This window comes from Brachypodium distachyon, chromosome 5, assembly GCF_000005505.3.
Source record: "Brachypodium distachyon strain Bd21 chromosome 5, Brachypodium_distachyon_v3.0, whole genome shotgun sequence".
NCBI lineage: Eukaryota > Viridiplantae > Streptophyta > Magnoliopsida > Poales > Poaceae > Brachypodium > Brachypodium distachyon.
In genome coordinates, this window is record NC_016135.3 from 18967763 (window position 1) to 18986402 (window position 18640).

General features: G+C 48.0%; 1 protein-coding gene across 5 annotated transcripts; it reads right to left on the reverse strand.

Moving 5' to 3' along the window:
- Positions 1-1109: 1109 nt before the first annotated feature.
- LOC100842208 lies at positions 1110-11059 on the reverse strand. 5 transcript variants are annotated; one of them, XR_002961092.1, is made up of 15 exons: positions 10753-11059; positions 10504-10661; positions 10084-10176; positions 9857-9988; positions 8758-9760; positions 8579-8676; positions 7681-7828; positions 7289-7503; positions 7123-7224; positions 6025-6235; positions 5550-5711; positions 3862-3938; positions 3495-3692; positions 1815-1889; positions 1110-1725 (listed from the first exon to the last, which is right to left on the reverse strand). XR_002961092.1 is itself a non-coding variant. In XM_024455925.1 (6 exons), exons 1-6 carry the CDS (start codon positions 11044-11046, stop codon positions 8627-8629), a joined length of 1725 nt encoding a protein of 574 aa, XP_024311693.1. In that variant the 5' UTR covers positions 11047-11059; the 3' UTR covers positions 8316-8626. The 5 variants fall into 5 exon arrangements, 2 of the variants coding, with proteins under 2 accessions (XP_024311693.1, XP_024311692.1); XR_002961093.1 differs by lacking the exons at positions 3495-3692; positions 3862-3938; XR_002961094.1 differs by lacking the exons at positions 1110-1725; positions 1815-1889; positions 3495-3692; ... (2 more) ...; positions 6025-6235; positions 7123-7224 and having other exon boundaries at positions 8579-8671.
- Positions 11060-18640: the final 7581 nt, after the last annotated feature.

Here is an 18640-nt window from a genome sequence, read left to right on the forward strand (position 1 = left end):
ACTTGATGGTTTACATGTACTTGCCTACTTGTTGATTTATGGACACATACTTGCAATTTTATCGACGTCTACTTATCGAGCCTTACTTATCAGGCGAGCCGTGTTTATTTGTCATGTTAGATATACGTACTTGTCAGGTTAGCCATGACTACTTTTCAGGTTACCACGTTCATATTTGCCAGGTTTATACTTCATGCTTGCCAGCTTATCCATCCCTAGTTGCCAGGTTACCCGTGCCTAGTTGTCAGATTAGCCGTGCATACTTGTCCGGTTATCCATGTGTAATTGTCATGTTACCTGTGCCTAATTGCCAGCTTAGCCGTGCATAGTTGCTTGATTAGCCGTGCATACTTGTCAAGTTATCCATGTCTAATTGCGAGGTTACTCGTGCCTAGCTGCCAGATTATACATCCCTAGTTGCCAGGTTACCCGTGCCTAGCTGCCAGATTAGCCGTGCATACTTATCAGGCTATCCATGCATAATTGCCAGGTTATCCATGTATAATTGCCAGATTAGCCGGGCATACATGTCATGTTATCCATGTCTAATTGCTAGGTTACCCATGCATCATTGCCAGATTAGTCGTGCATACTTATCAGGTTATCCATGTCTAATTGCCAGATTACTTGTGCATACTTGCTAGGTTAGCCGTTCATACTTGCCAGGATATCCATTACTAATTGCCAGGTTACCATTTCTAATTGCCGGATTACACATGCATACTTGTCATGTTATCCGTGCCTAATTGTCAGATTACCCGTGCATGCATACTTGCCAGGTTACCCGTGACTAATTGCCAGATTCGCCGTCCATACTTGCCAAGTTATCCATGTCTAATTGCCAGGTTAAACAACATTCATTAAAACTACTAGTACACGGCATGACAACCAACGGTGCACGACGTAGCAAATAAGACCAAATGACATGGCAACTAGATAGTACAAAATATGACAGATAGTAGTACTATACATGACATAGATGGCAACTAGTACCAAAGGACATGGAAACTAGGTAGTACCAACATAAAAATATAGTAATGCACCACATTGCAAAAATAGCGCCTCCAAGCGCGCACACTTTTTTTTAGAATCAAGTATCAATTCATTACTTAACAATCAGCATAAGGATAGCAAATAATCAGGAACTTGATACATCCACACACAACCTGAATTTGAAGGAGAAGCAAACTTTGCTGTCAGGTGAGCAGCCGCATTTGCTTTCCTTTCTACCTCCTTCGTTTCATAATTCTTGTCGAAATAGTACATGTATCTAGACGCTTTTTAGAAATGAATACATCTATTTTTGGGTAAATTTGAGACAAGAATTATGAAATGAAGGGAATACATGACAAATATCAAAATGAACACAACACCTACTTAGTTCCTGAATTTGGTTTAGAACAGGAAGAATATGATTTATTATTGGCTCTAGTATTCCAGAGAGACACCAGCTCTTGGCTGTCCGTTTCGATTACCATCTTAGGAAAGTTAAGACTACCGACCATGGCTACTACATCTCGACATGCATAAGCTTAAGCAGTAAGCACATCTGGAAGATCATTGTACCACTTGCAGCTTGCCGAAATGAGCCGAGCTTGATCATCCCGAATAACCAGACCTGTAGCTCCATGTTGGGCATCTGAGACAAAGCAGCATTCACATTTTCTTTCACCATCCCCGCAGCAGGTGACTGCCATTTAACAAAATTATTCTGCAACTTCATCTCTGTTATAGAGTTAGAGGATTGAGTTAAATCAGAGGCCATATCCCTTGTCAGCCCAGGTACAGCTTGATGCTTGAGAGATGCTCGTTACCTATTCACCATGGCTTCTTTTATTTCTTGCAGTCCACATTGCCCAAATAGCACACAAAATAGAATTGCGATGTTCCTGTAGACAGAAATCATCATCAAGCAAATCCAGTGCCCAAGTAATAGGATGTAAGTTTGGTAATTTCACTCCATACATTTCCTTGAATGAAAACCAGAAAACACGAGCAAAGGTGCATTTAACAAGAACATGGTAAGCAGTTTCCTCCTCTTCTTCGGGACTGTTTTCTCATCGGACAAAATGAGATTTGGACGGAGGGCTTGTAAATCCCAAGAAGTCCCATCTGAAGGAATAATATCATGGACTTTCTAAGCGTCATGAACAACACAGTACACACTAAGATGAAAGCATGAAGGAGACCCCAAACAGAGAAGTACGCACTGGAATCCCCTCCCTCGCCGCCTCGTCCCCTCCCGCGCTGCACCTCGCCTCCAGGCACTGCTCCTCGCCGCCACCGCACACACGCGCCCGCCATCGCCGCCGTGGTACCCATCGTCGAGGAGAAACAAAGGACGCCGCTGCGAGGACGTGGTTCTCATGGGCGCCGTCGGGGAGCCGGAAGGTGAAGCTGCCCAGCCTCACTGTGCACCACCCTTGCCCGTTGCAACCAGATCCGCCCGCCCGCCAATGGCTCCGTGCGCCACAAACGCTGCGCGGGGGAGTGAGGGGGGGGAGGGGGTAGGGGGCGAGCGGCGGCCGCCGCTGCTGACGATTCGCCGCCGCGGCCGCCCGCTGCTGCTCCCTGCTGCAATCGGGAGGGAGAAAGTGGAGATGGCAAAGGGAAGTGGTGAACAGGGAGAGAAGCCATCACGATTGAGTTGATCGGTCGTGTTTGAGCGCGCCGCACCGTGGGCACGTGCCCCACTTAGAATCACCGATTATAGTTTTACATATTGAGTTATCGTGCATCAATCTAAAAGCAGAATTTGAAAACATAATAACGTGCATTATTGCAACTTGACACGTTATTGCTCAAGCCGCTCACTCTGTCCAAATTTCTCTTCCCTTTTAATAAGTATTTCTTCATCCCCCTGCACCCTCTTTCAAATACGATCTTTCAAGTATTTAAATACCCTCTCCTTCGAGCGTTCCATGTCCATTGGAAGCCCCGTTTGAAGAACGACTCATTTGTTACATGGATTTGCTTCAGACTTCCACAAGCTGCCGTCAGGACCCTTTGGCAGAGAAAATAAAGAATTTCTGCAAACTGACGCGTTGTCCAGATGCAACAAAACGATCCACCATTTTTCTCGAATCTGATTCACTCCTCCCTCATCTAGGACATCCACAGTGGCTGACTGTTAACCGACTTTTATTTAAAATTTACTCGTGTGGAGTAAAGAGAAATATAAGGAAATAATCGATGAAGAGTCAACTAAGAGTTAGTTAAGAGTCGACCTTTTAACCATTGCACAACATCACATTTAATGCCAACAAACTATGTAGACTCAGTTTAAAACACAAGCTATTGCACGCGTCATTTTATCGTTGACTCAAGATGATGTGGAGAGTCAATACTGACTTTACTATTGCGGATGCCCTGATTAATTTTATTTCTGAATTACTCATGGTTAACTTTATTTCTGAATAAATTTTTATTCCAGCCATTGGCACTGAATAAAATAAGGTGACAACAACAATCCGCAAAAACAAAGAATCTGTCACCTTTCCTTCAGTTTCTGCATCTGAAATACATGACAACCAACTTTTAGCTCAAGAATATTCTTGGTTGCAGATTGAAATTCTGCTGTGTAAATCAGAGAACTTCAACCGTATCATGTGCAGCAAAAAATCTCCAAAATTCGCAGACGACGAAATCAAAGTCTGATCATGTCCACGGGAAGTTGACACCATCCTGGCATCCTGCTTGAGACAGTGAGAGGCAGCACCAATATGATTTAGTAGGAAATAAGGTAATCCCTCCGACCGATATTACTTGTCGAAATATTACATGTATCTATACGTTTTTAAAATATAGATACATTCATATTTGGACAAATTTGAGGCAAGTAATATGGATCGGAGGGAGTACCTTAGTCCTTGTTAAGGATTGATGGTAATTGAAGTTTGAGGATCAACTCTTGGTCTACTTTACAGCCACAATTACGACTGCAATGGAGACCAATTGGCACTTAAAATACCCCAAGATTATATAATGGGTTTATGCTTGCACTATAAAAACATTCATGATTCTTCTCACTTATCAGTTTTCAATGGAGAACTGCGTTATTGGAAACTTGAACTGCCTAGCAATAATCGATTTGGACTGCATGAATGGATTTAAGTAATACTTTGAGCAAGTAAAGAACATGGTATAGAGTTCTCTGTCTTCGTTCAGATTAGCCTCTTCAGCCCTACCCCACGGTTATTAATAGAATTGCTTCACACTGCAAGATCTCCCCCCATTGTTTGTTGGAAGAAAAACAATCTCCATATGAAACTAATAAAGCAATTTAATTCGGTCAAAAACTGGACAACAGCTTCATCTAACATAAGTTTGTCTTTGGAATGGTCAAACAGAACAGATGGTTTTTAAATTCCCAAGGAAAACCAACTTCCAAGACCCCAAGCCCAAAGAAAACCTTCCCGATCCCAAGACTTCCCCTCCCACCTAGTATAATCTCGAGAATAATCAAATTATTAGGAAAAAACATTCTGGTCGGAGGGAGTATATATCATAAGCATGCAAACATAGTAACACAAAGGCACAAAAAAGGGCAGTTCGTTGAGCTAGAGTCAGACCTCCTTGCTCCACTGGACAGTTCAAATAAAACCAGATCTTATTGATGCATTAAACTTGGAGAAATAACAATCATGAAATAATTCAATGCAAGAGATGTGTTCAGCCAAACGACAGCGTTAAAACTGAGATCACCTATAATGCAGTACAACATTTTGCCATATCAAAAATTGTAGCGTGTAGATTTAACATCAGCCAAACTTTAAAACTGATCAAGGCAAGAAGCCTACAGATATGCATTAACTCAAGAAAATGATGAAGCATAAAACCAAATCCTAAAAATCCTAAGTTTTGCTAAAAATCCTAAAAGCTAACATCTGAAAATGATTTTGTACATGGACAGTGTTTGTGCTTCAGTTTAAACATTTTTCTATGCTTCAGGAAAGGTTTAGAGAAACAGTTCTTGGCTGTGAACGTACAGATTACTACTACCTCCATTCCGGTTTATAGGTCCTGCATGCATCTCTAAGTCATTAATTTTATCAATATAATATAAATTGTATAACTCAAAAGTTATACCATTAGAAAAAATAACATCTGAAGTTTCTAATGATATATGTTTTGTAATATATACCTTCTATAACGTTGGTCAAATTGAAGATTTACGGATTTAGGGATACACATAGGACCTATAAACCGAAACAGAGAACTCTATATCTCAGTTTCAAATGTTCCTTCTCTAAATGTGCCTTTTCAGGAAACCTTTTGTACATGTTCCTGTCCTGTATACCCACTTTTCTCACCAAAGAATACCGAGCATTCATAAAACCAAAAAAGACCTCCCACTTTTCTTGCAAGAAAAATAAATCAAATAATGTACAATGGAGATCTCTATTTCTCCATTTTTATTGAGGCAAAAGAGACCTACGGGATAGGATATGCACATATAATTAATTCCAAACAGCATATGCACATGGAAACCATTCATGAACTAAGACATGGATATTGTAGAGGGAATTAACATGGTTAGCAAGATGTACCTGCAGATGCATTAACTTGTGCCTTTGTGTATTGTCCCTTGTTTCTAACCACCTGGCACACCTGTAGATATTCTGCTTTTCGTAGTTCTCAACTGTGTCAAGCACAGCCTCACAAAAAGCCGAGACATAACATCTCAACCACTAAGACATCTAAGCTTGTACCTGAAAAATAGAAAACTAAAACTAATCAACAAGGTAACATGGATTAATCAACAATCTAAAACTAATTATGCTGTGTACCCAAAAGTCGGATATATAGATGACATCAATGAATCAAACTTGTATCAATGAATTAAAACATGACTTGAGATGTAGCTTCATGGCGTGGAGTGAGTGATAGCAAAGCTTGTTTATTTATGGCGATTTCCTGAGCTATGCTTCTTACAACTTCATAGGTGATAAATATTGTGAAAATGCAGAGATAAACTAAGAGGTGTATGTCTATGTACTCCATGGGGTGGAAGTTGGTTGGTACCTGGCGAGAACTGGACATGGAGGGGAGTCGGGGTGATGCAGCGTCCTCAGGACAGTCAAATGGGGAGTCGTGGCGGTGCAGGTTCCACATGCCGGAGTAGCAGGGCGTTGGGGTGGAGCACCAGGTGGCTGATGATGGGAGCTGAACCAGCAGAGTCGATGGTTGATGGCGGAGACCTTGGGATGGCCGGCAACCTGGGGGAACCATTTCTCTGCAAAGAAAACACTAGTGTTAGTTGATCAATATCCTATAAAACTGAGGACACTGGGAGTACTATAGTAAGTTAACAGTATAAGAACTGAAGGTAATGTACCAGTATAGCTCCTAGCCTCTGCAGAAGCGAGGAAGCTCAATACAATCAGATAAGTGTTTCCTTAAAGTGTTTAAACACATAAGGGGGAAAAAGTGTACCCAAGTTAATAAAGATGTGAAATTTACGTTACTTGGAAACCATTGTCTGGGCAGTTGTGAAAAAAAAAATGCGTCCAGCACGTTTTGCAAGTGGTGGCTGCAAATATATAGTTGGAGCAGGAAGATAGACGAGCATGCTATTGCCATGACCTGGGTAGTATCACAAGAAGCTAAAATAGATTTTATAACAGATGAACTGGAAGTATATTTATTAAGCAGAAAAAATCATTTAACATCAGAGTGACTTATTTTGACAATATCTATTTGCCTTTGAACAAATACTTTCAACTCATCTGATGGTATTCTGACCACTTAACATCAGAGAGTGACTTATTCTGATCGTATCTATTTGTCTTTGAACTAATTCTTCACATGATTTCCTTGGCCGATATTGCAGTACTCTGAATATGTATTTACTTTGGTTACATCAACAATATACAAATGTGAGAGCTAATAAAAAACTGTTTTTGAACATGATTCCATTAGGACCATGTCATCAACATATTTGGGATATTTTGATGTTTGCTTCCAAACTTGATTATTCATTGAGTTAAACGCTGTCTGACACTCGAAAGATGTATAGATGTATATCCGAATGGTTTGGTACTTTGAATAAATACAATATGCAATATATCTATATATGGAGTTAACGAGTTGTAACTGTCAAAATACTACAAAGAAGCATACCACATGAGCAATGATGATGTCAATCTCTTTTACAAATTCTCCCTTCTCTTCAGCAGAAAACGTGTCAAGATTTTCAGCACCGAACATGAAACTCCAATCACACTGACAAACATAAAGACATGATTTTATTCTTCAACAAAAAGGGGACAAGACAAGTCCTACAGACCTTGGCAATGATGCCGACGCTGCATTCCAGCGAGCTTGGCGAAGACAAGATCGTCGACGAGGAGCCACTCCTGACTCCTTGAACCCCCAGAACTGCAGCAGCCAGCGGAGTAGCTACGGCGACGAGGCTTCCATCTCCGCGAAGTGCCGCACGATCTCGCCCGTGGCAGACATATTCATACCCATTGGAACATAGCTGGCCCACAAACTCCATTTCTAGAGCACAAACAGTATCTCCATGAGCAGATAAGCAATCAGTAGAGACCTAAAGTATCTCTATCATTTCCAGAATCCAGTTCATGAAAATGTGCAGCTTTATGCATTATCCTTGTTTGTTTAAACCACAGTCATTTGCATATACTTTGGAAATGTAAAACAAAGAGACAACAAAACCTGAAAGCTGAAGGGCACAACCATCACACCCAACTGTTCAAAGCGTGATCAGTAGGCCTAAGGTGAACTCTGAAGTGTGTGGCGGATGCTACCACTTAGGTTGTAGTATCAGCACCTTACAGTCTGGTGAGCAGCAATCACCGTGTTTCTGCAAATAAAATGCATCAGAGTGGAAAGCTAAGGTTAAAACATCGTGAGGCATCGCGGGTGAAATAATTTGACAACGAACATCAAAGTACATAGGCGAAATCCATAAAACTGAGAATTCAAAATGGAAGGATTGCTACTTCTGATCATAAACTAAAGGATTGCCACACCTATATTTTGTACAACTGCTTTCATATGGTAATACCTTTTGTAAAACTGTCAAATATCCACTTTCATTATTCTTTACCTGTGATATATTTCCTTTGATGTCTACAGTATAATCATGTGTCTGAATAAGCAGTCAGACCCCAAGTGATTTTTTGCGTCAATATGAATACGAAAAATAAGTGAAGAAAAGTTATGCAGAATATCAAGAAGGAACATAATACACTTGTATAATGCAAATAGCATATAGAAGATAGAAAAAAGAATCTCAAATGCAAAATGAAAACAGGGGTTGAAGTTAAGAATCATGGAACATGCAAAGATGGGAAATAACCAATCTTCCTCGTGATTTGCAATGTCCACATGGAGTCATGCAAACAAGCCAATTTTCTGGCATTTTTATATCCGGCACAAGGAAGGAGCATACAACACTTCAATGTAAATAAAATTCAACTGGATTCAGCTCTACATCCACTAGATATTTTTGCTACACAAAGTGGGACATGTCATGCGTATTGGTAGGGCAGTGCTTAGAGGGGAGCAATTCTCACAACCACGCATGAAACAAAGACTCAATACACGTAACTCTTAATCTTTAGCAGCACCAACTCATGCAGAAGATTTCTTCAGAGCTTTATCCAGCCTGACATTGAAGGGAGTCGAGTGCCAGTTCACCCTTCTGTCCTGCAACAAATTATTAAAGGATAATTACACCATTAAAATCTCAAGAAATTCGAGACTTCATTCGTTTGCTGTTTAGCATACCTCTCTATATTTGCTTGTTGTATTGGGGATTCCATTAGTTCCTGAGTCAGACCTAGAAGAACAACACTCATTGTCTGGTTCTGTGCAACTCCAGTAGCTTCCCACTGTACCCAAGATTGGCACCTCTTGACGGTTATGGCTTGGAGACCTTCGTGGAGATGATGTTGTTGATGATTTCTTAAGGCCATCAACAGTCAAGGCACCTAGGACAGGCCTTTCTTCTCGGCATATCGAGGAAACAGAACGTGGGGATTTACTTTGCGCCTTGTCAACTGTTGAGTTACCTGAAGAAACTAACCAGGTAGATAGGCTTGCATCTACAGAAACATCCCCCTTGCTAGCGTTGCTAGGGCTCATCTTTGTCTGGTTTGCAACCTTAGAACTAGGGCTTGCACCTGCATCTGGCCCGGAGTTTACATTCTCCTTGTACAACTTATTAACTGGTCCTACTTGGGCCTTAACTTCCTTCCACTGTGACAGATTCTGAACTGGGTTCAAGACAGGATGAACATACTTACTTCTATCACGGTGGCTGTTCCCCTGGATTAACGGGCTTTCTTCCTGTGCAGGGCCCTCACTGCTCTTGGGTATAGGGCTGGTGACTTCTTGGTCATTTTGCCGGTCTTTAGACATTGGCAGTGAGAATAGAGACTCATGGGACTCCTCCTTGTTCTCATCAGTGCTCATTTCCTCCTCATCCACCAAATCAACCTTGCACTCCACGAAATCCTCCTCTGTATCACTATAATCACCACAGTTGTCATCCTCACAGTACTCATCTCCAATGTCATCATCACTATCTGTGCAATTCCCATAACGATGATTCTCTGGGAGCAGAACAGTCTTCTGCATGTGTTTTTCATCTTCATCTTTCATCCACTTGATGGATTCTGAGCGTTCCTCTTCTTGGTCAGGTAGTGAGGTATTTTCGTATGATGTAACATTCATGTTGAATGATACTTTCTTCTTGCCACTGCTGCGGTTCTCCTCTTCACTCACCTCCCTACACATAATGAAAGATGGCATTAACAGGCACGCAATCTGCATCATAGATTCATAGTTCGTACAAAATAGATACAACACCACTTCATTCATCTACCTGAGCTCCATATCAGGAGTTGAAACAACTGTTGTGGCCACAGGTGAACATTTCATTGTGAAGAGTGGTGGTGTGACTATCGCCTCCTGTGGTAAAGAGCGTGCAGGCAATTCCTTGTGATCATTCAACTGACTGCAAACAGACAACCAGTAAGAAATACCACAGCAGACACAAGTTGCAGAAAGAATCAGGCATGAAAGGACTCAAAGAAGGTTACACGCACGCACCTCAGTCCTCCTGGGCTTGCGCCACTGACCACCTCCTCTGCAACGTGAACTGTAAGTGATGGTGGTGTCAGAGTTTTCTGCTCACGCAACTCCCTGCAAACAAACCAATAATAAGAAAGGCAACATGAAAGACAATTTACAGAGAGAATCTCGAAACCTATGCATACGAAATTAGCATCTGTTGGCACTACCGACTACCGAGCACTAGGAGACACAGAGGCAAAAGAGAGCAAGTAAAGTTTGCATCGATCAATATTTATATTATGGTGCCTCTCTGTGGCATTTTAGCAAACACCCGAGCTGCAGTTCTCTCCTAACCAGTCAATTGTCGCGAGTGCACAGTCACGTAACATAAACATTCAAACGCACGAGCGAACATGGACAAACGCGCAAAGACGACGCCATGGAGGTTACAGGCACCTCTGCTCCGTTCCTGGGTTCGGTCCAGTGACCAATTCATCCGAGGCCTCCACGACGAGCGGCGGCGGCGGCGCCGAAGCCCTCACGTCTGGCAATGGCGGCGACGCCTCCTTCACCACTTCATCCTCCTCCAACGATGCCTTGCCGACCCGAGCAACCTGTAGGGCAAACCCCAAAAACCTATCAGGAACTGGCCGCAACCAAAGAGCCCTAGCACAGGACAGGGTACCCCGCAATCAGGGATCTCACATGATGGTCCGGCCGCGGCGGGTGGCTTGACGGAGACCGCCTCCGCGACTTCCGACGCCGGCGGTCCTCGTCGCCGCCGCCGAAGCAGGCGAAGAAGCAGCCCATGGAGGCGGAGATGTCAGATGTGGGAGAAGTCCGAGTTGGCTGGAGGATTCGATTCAGAATTTCAGATGGACTGCTTCGGTTTGAACTTCCGGGGATTTTGATTCGTGGGGAATCTGACCGTTGGCACGGCGCGGCGCGGGGCTGGCCGCGGCGGCAGCGTTCTCTTTTTTTTTTTAGAACAGGCAGCATTCTTTTCTTTTTCTTTTGAGTGGAGGCAGCGTTCTCATGAGTGGTGACTAATCAAATCCCAGCAAAAGACCAGGTGGCCCACCTGTCCGCGCTCGCGGGTGCCACTGCCAGGGGCCCAGGACGGCAGGACCAGGTACTGTGTGCGTGGATAGAGCTGTTTTTTGCGAAAAGCCCGCCGGCAAGGCAGCCCGGCACAAATATAAACAGACCCGCGTTGGGCAATGCCTGGGCCTTTGGACCCGTGTGTCGCAACGGCACGTCCGTTTAGCTGAATGGTTGATTGGTTTCCCTAAAAAAGCTTGGGCCCTGTTTGGGGTTAGGGTTACTTTATTTTTTAGCCACTGTTTTGGTTAAAGGGGGTTTGGTTATCACCCAAAACTCTCAAAAATGCAAAACACTACTGTTTTTAGGCCTTTTTCTTTTCGGCTGCAGTTTCTCCAGAAACCAGCTTCAGCTTGCAGTTTCTCCAGAGCTGGTTTCTGAGGGAAGCTGCTGCCACAGGAAGCTCCTGGTTCCTTCTTTTTGACTTTTGAAACTGCAGCTTATTGTCTGGTTTGAATGTGAATTGTCCATAACACGCCTGGACTTTAATTTTTTCATGTTAATTCACAATATCACTGTTTAATCACATAATTGACCAAGAAGATGAATTCTGAACAAAATAAAGAGGTAAATTATGATAAAAAAACATAAAGTGCAAAGAAGTTAATTGCATTCTTTCTGTTTATGCACATAGCACATGTACTGTACCTCACAACAAATCTGAAAAATCTCTCTATACACAATCAAGATACACCAGACAGCAAATGGATGGATACAGAAAACCAAATCCAACTGCTTTCAAGCATATGCATGAACAAACTTGCTCTAGGCGGTACAATTCTGATGCACATAACAATAGTTCACGTGTGAAGATCAGGTCCCACATCAGACAAGCTACTAGTTTTATAAGATATGGTGGGAGCTGAATGTGGCCAAATTACAGCAGCCTACCTACGCAATCAGAAGAATCAATGGCAAGGTTGGGGGGCCCAAGCTGCACCCTCGGACGATTGAAGTTGCTCGCAGGCGAATTTCACACGGGCGAATTGGACGGAGGAGCTCCGTGTTAGGTGCTGGGCGGTGGAGTTCGGTGACCTGGAACAGCGGGCATGGACCACGGGACGGCAGGAGGCGCTGGAATCGGCGGCAGAAGCAGGGAGGAGCCGGACAGATCGGCAGGATGCGGGGAAGGCGGCCGGCCGTGAGGAAGCCGACGGAGATCCGGGGAAGGCGGCGGCCACCCGAGAGAGGAGGTGGGACGGGGGAGGAGCGGCGGCTGCAATGGAGAGGCGTGCCCTAGGGTTAGGCGACGAGGAGCGGAGGAGGACGAGTGTGAGGGGGTCAGGCGGGTTCGGGGATTTTCCGCGTGAGCTCGGCAGTAGCATTTTCAGTGTAATAACGGTTCGCGTTGGGGTCAAGGCCGATTCGCTCGTGTGGAGAAGCTCGGGAAGCTGGTCTATACCAGTTTCTTCCGGCAGCGTGTTTTACACGTGATTTTAGATCGGTTTCTTGTGACAGCCCGTGAGAAATTTTTTCTTTTCCAAGATTCAGCTTCCTGAAACCTATAAGCTGGCCCAGAAGCTTAAAAGAAGGGGATCTTAGTGTCTTTTCTAAAAAAACACTAGTATGAGAAGTGTTTTAATTGGTAAAAATGGAGTATTTTGTGAAAAAAACTAAGGATAATCCTTTCTGAACTCTTCGTAACAAACAACCATTTGGTTTTTTTTACCGTTTTTTAATTTAAAATGGATAATACCCTATAAAACAGCCAAAAACTCTAGTACCAAACAAGACCGTCAGGATGTACTTCATGCGGGTGAGAAAGGTATATATGACAAGCGGGACCGGAGGCTTGCAGAACCACGTGGACAGTGGCAGGCAAGGGGCGCCCATCAGGTTGTGCAGAAAGGAGGGAAGAAGGGGAGCATCCATGCTGGCAGGGTCCGCGCAACTAAAACGCGAAACGAGCTGTTCGCGGTTTTGCGACGGGGCCTAGGGAGCGAAGCAGGAAAACGACAAGTGAGGGGATTTCGGGATTGCATGCGGGATCCTCTGCGTGGAAGATATCTGGGGGCGACGGTGTGATCCACTAGGATTTCTAAACGTGGTGGCTTAACGAGCTCGAGACGGCCCGACCAGGCTCATGTGCCGTGTCTGGGCCTGCCGTCGACTAATGTGAGACGGCCCGACCCTGGTGGGACGAATGATTTTTTCAATGTTTTCTGAAAACCCGGAAGAGCCGCGTCCAACACAATTGGTTGGGAATCTTAATTTCTCTTATACAAGGACAAAGTACCAAAATTGTTCTAACATCTGTGATGTGAGCTATTAACTCAAGCATCCTTGCAAACTTCAAATATCATTGAAGCTTTTGATTTTATTGAGCTCTACTGCGCCCGGTACTTGGTGCATGTCATTGTGTTCAGGTTGCTACCTTCTATCGTTTTTATTGGTTTTACAAATGATTCACCGACCATGATATTTCCTCCTTTTTATAAAGAATGCCACGCACACATTTCGAGGTTTTATTTTGACCAACAAAAATTACATCATTGATTCGTATTTAAAAACAAATGTTTTCAATGTTATAAAATTTATAACATATAATGTACATATTAGTGGTTTAATTGTTGGTCAAAGTTTGACCTCGAAATAGCTCCATTCTTTGTGAAAAGGAGAGAGTAACTGTCGTACCAGTGGCCCACGGGGTCCCACTGATACGGGACGCGTGGGTCGCTAGTGACAAAGCCCCGTCAGGAAGGCCACCCGCAAAGCGGCGAGTCCGGGAAGCCTGACTCGAGGAGACGGCCTTTGACGAAGTTAAAGCTAAGGGCCGAGTACAAGATGCTCCCGGGAACCCCGGTCCCGGGAAGCCAAAGGAACGCCTCCTGGCAACTAGCAGGTGCGCTAGCCGGGAGGGTGCACCCCAGCAACCCGCGCTCGGGCATGCAGACGGGACCCGCAGAACAGTGAAGACAGGACAAGACGGCAGGCGCAGTGCGTTTAATGCACTGACAGGAGTCTTATCAGCAGGCTTAATCTTGCTTAGTAAGGCTAGGACAATTACCCTGAGAACCATTTTTTCTACCGTGTACAGTGGATCGGGCGCTGCATGGCGTCCAGCATGGATGAGCAAAAGTGTATTCCGTGTGACTGTTACACGCGTCTAGGCAACGTGTCACGCTGCATGCATTGGCACCTGTGGTATCTCCTTGTCTATAAAAGGAGGACCAATGCCACCGATCAAAGGGTTCCAACCCGAGTGATTAGAAGAAGCACAGCGTTCACCTAAGTAGTCAACCCGGGAACTCCCCTGGTGATCTGGACGCACTCAAACTTGTGAATACAACTCAAAACAGGACGTAGGGTATTACACCTCCGGGTGGCCCGAATCAGGGTAAAACTCTTGTGTCTACACTTCGTGTCTACCGCCACGCCGGCGATCGCTGGAACAATCCCCTCGCCCTCCACCGAACCAAAAAAGGGTGTGCTCGTTATCCCTGGTGCCGAAGACCATGCTCCGACATCTGGCGCGTCCGGTAGGGGGGCGTGCAGAAAGCTTCGGTTGACCGCCGACGTCATCATCGTCAACACCGGCTTCTTCGCCTACGACATCTTGAACGACTAGCTTGCCATGCCGCCCAAGAAGGCAGACGAGCCCCGGGTCGACTTGCGCGACACTCTCACCATGCGCACTCAGTCCCATGATGCTACTCGCGCGTCACAAGCACAAGGGGACTACGAGTCCCCTCCACGGCACCAGTAGCAGTCGCAGCTGCCACCTCCCCCTCCTCGGCCGTCGGCAGACAACCGGCCGAGGGGGCCTGCGGCGTCCAGCGCCGGAGCCAGCCGCGCGAGCGGCCACAATGCCGCACGCGACGTCCAGCGAGTCCACTCGCGGGCCGAAGACACCGTGCGACGCCGACGGAGTCTCGCCCCACTCACCCGAGGTCACCGGGTGACCGGGCGGAGGGCAGCCGGTCAGAGAATCGGCAGCCTCCCGCCCAGACCCCGACGGAAGCCATCATAGCCGCGCATGTCATGGTGCGCTACGAGCCACCGCAAGGCACGCTGGCGCATGAAGCATGGAGGGCGGAGCTAGACGTGCTCCTTGCACCCGCCGCCCAGCAACCGCAAGGCGAGGGCGCCCCGGCTGGTTCAAGCCGGGGGCAGAACCCGGGACGCGGAGACGCGCCCCGCATCTCAAGACACGGAGAACGCCCTCCCCCGTTGGGAGGGCAAGGAGGCAAGGATCCCGTGGGGTCCTTGGATTCATCACCGACCGTTACATGGGGTGACGCGCGAGGCGTTCTGAATGCCCGCCAGCAAGAAGACCTCTGCTCGCGCTTGGAGTGCCGGCGCCGGCGTGAAGCAAAACGCCGGCGCCCAGAGGAGCAGGAAGATGCTCCCATGGGCGCCGAGGATGGCTGCGCCGCGTTCACTCGCGTGCTGCGCCGGGTGACGTGGCCCCACAAGTTCCGAGCGCCGACACTCGGGACATATGACGGGACCGTGAACCCCAAGGATTTCTCCTGATATACACGTTGGGCATGCACGGCATTGGCGCCGACGACAAGGTCAGGGCCAACTGGTTTCCGATGGTCCTCAAAGGATCAGCGAGGACTTGGTTTCTCAACCTGCCCGCCGGGTCCATAGCCTTCTGGGTTGACCTGCGCGAGGAGTTCGTGAACGCGTTCCAGGGTGGTTACAAGCGCTCGGGAACCATGTCGGAACTGCACACGATCGTGCAGAAACCGGGGGAGACGTTGCGGGACTTCACCAACAGGTTCTCCAACCTCTCCTACTCCATCCCTGAGGCGGAAGCGGCTGCCATCATCAACACGTATGCCATCAACATCCGGGACACGAAGATGCGTGAGAAGCTAAACGCGCACCGGATCCGGACCACAAGGGATCTCTACGCTCTCGCGCACAAGTTCGCGATGGCCGAGGAAGGAGGCTTGGCGCCCGAGCTTGCCGCCAAAGCCGCGGCAAACCCACCAGAGGGCTCCGGGAAGAAGAGCTCTCGAAAACGCGGTGGGAAGCAAGTGCTTGCCGCGGAGCCGGGGGCTCCCCAGAGGCCCACCAAGAAGGCGGCGTTGGCGGGAGCATCGGGTAGCAAGCCGGCAGCGGCCGCACGCTGCCCCATCCACACCAATGCCACCCACGACACGCAGGACTGCCGCATTCTCCAGACCATCAAGGAGAAGCGCGAGCAGCGCCGCATTGCCGAGGCTTGCTTCAATTGCGGGGACATCAGGCACCTCTCCCGGGACTGCTCGAACAACCCCCGCGGCGGAGCAGGCCGGGGCGCAGTCGGTGGCGACAAAGGAGAACCCGCGGGGCGTCGTGGTCAGGCCCGCGGCGGCAAGGACCGCGCTCCCCGGGGACGTGACAAGCCTCGCGCTGAGCAGCACGAGGATGTCTACAGCGACGCCGACGCTGACGAGCCCGGTTTCCAGGAGCCTCGCGATGTGCCTGCATCCACGGGGGAGTGTATGCTCTCACGTCTCACGCCGCCGTGAAGCGGCTCACGCATGAGGTCTGCGCCCTCCTCCCCAGTGTGGAGGCGCAGCAGCCGTTGAGGTGGTCGCATGTGCCGATCACCTTCAACTCGGACGATCACCCGATCCGTCCCTTGGGTTCAAGGGTGCTCCCCCTCGTAGTGTCGCCGATCATAAACAACGTGACGGTGACCAAGGTACTGGTGGACAGCGGGGCAAGCCTCAATCTGCTGTCCGCCAAGCTGGTGGAAAAGCTTCCGCTGCCCTTGGAGCAGATGAAGCCAACCGACCCATTCCGGGGGATCAACCCCGGAGTGGTGCAGCCCATGAGGCGAATCACGCTCCCGGTGACCTTCGGTTCCCAAGAAGCATTCTGGACTGAGCACATCATTTTCGATGTGGCTCACACCCCGTTGCCACACAACGGAATCATTGGTCGGCCAGCGGTGATCAAGTTCGTGGCGGCAACCAATTCCGCCTACGGCGTGATGAAGATGCCGTCAACATACGGCGTTCCCTCCATCAAGTGCGACCTGAAGGACGCTGCTTGGTGCGTGGGCGAGGTCATGAAGACCTCCTAGTGGAAGGAGGATCCACTTGCGGGTGAACAACCCGCACAGAAGAAGACGCGAGCCGCTCCCGGGCAGGATGCCGGGGGCAGCTCCAGCTCCAGCCTGCGCGTAAGCAAGGGCACGAAGCTGAAGGAGGAGGGCACCCAGGTCAAGAAGGTGCCCCTGCATGCCAACAACGAGGCACGCACCGTTTCCATCAGTGCGAGCCTCGGCGACAAATAGGAAAGCGCCCTCGTCGCCTTCCTCCTGGAGAACTCTGACGTGTTCGCTTGGGAGCCGTCAGATCTTCCCGGAGTCCCTAGGGAGGTGTCGAGCATCGGTTGGCGGTAAGGCCGGACGCGCGGCCCATCAAGCAGAAGGTTCACCGGCAAGCACAAGAACGCAAGGACTTCCTCCAGCAGGAAGTGGAGAAGCTCAAGAACGCCGGGGCGATCAGGGAAGTGTTGTACCCCACTTGGTTAGCAAACCCTGTTGTCGTCCCTAAAGCTGGAAATAAGTTGTGCATGTGTGTAGATTTTACTGATCTTAACCGTGCATGTCCAAAGGACCCCATCCCTGTACCCCGTATCGATCAAATAGTAGATTGTACAGCGGGTTGTGAGTCTTTGTGCTTTCTGGATGCCTTCTCCGGCTACCATCAGATCAAGATGGCAGTCGAGGACGAGGAGAAAACAACATTTATCACCCCGGTTGGCTGCTACTGTTACACGTGCATGCCTTTCGGGTTGAAGAACACGGAGTCGACCTTTCAGCGCGTCCTGCGCGAGTGTCTGGGGCCCCAGCTAGGCCGAAACATCGAGGCCTACATGGACGATATCGTCATCAAGTTGCGGTGTAGGGACTCGCTCGTCGGCGACCTGCAGGAGACGTTCGACAATCTCCGCAGGATCAAGCTCAAGCTTAACCCCAAGAAGTGCATGTTCGGTGTGGACTCGGGACACTTGCTGGGCTTCTTGGTCTCTCACCGGGGAATCGAAGCCAACCCACAGAAGATCGAAGCGATAAAAAAGATGGAGGCACCCCGTAAGGTTAGAGACCGTTGCGGCGCTCGGGCGTTTCATCTCAAGGCTGGGCGAGCGAGCTCTGCCTTTCTTCAAGGTGATGAAGAAGAAGGGTCCAATCAATTGGACTCCCGAGACAGAAGCGGTGTTCCATGACTTGAAGAGCCAAACCGGGCGAGCCGTTGCTGCTGTACCTAGCAGCGACGGACCAGGTAGTGAGCTCCGTGCTCGTTGCCAAGAGGGAAGAGCAAGTTCCGGGGGCTGGGACGGAAGGGCCGGGGGCTCCCGGCGAGCCGAAGGAACCTCCGGCTACCTCATCTGCCCCTGGATCCGAGGGACAACCCACGCAGGCTGCCCCCCGCAAGCGGCTAGTGCAGCATCCAGTGTACTTTGTTAGCACGGTGCTGCGTGATGCCCGGGTACGGTACCCGCAGGTCTAGAAGCTTCTGCTTGGGATCCTGCTCGCTTCAAGGAA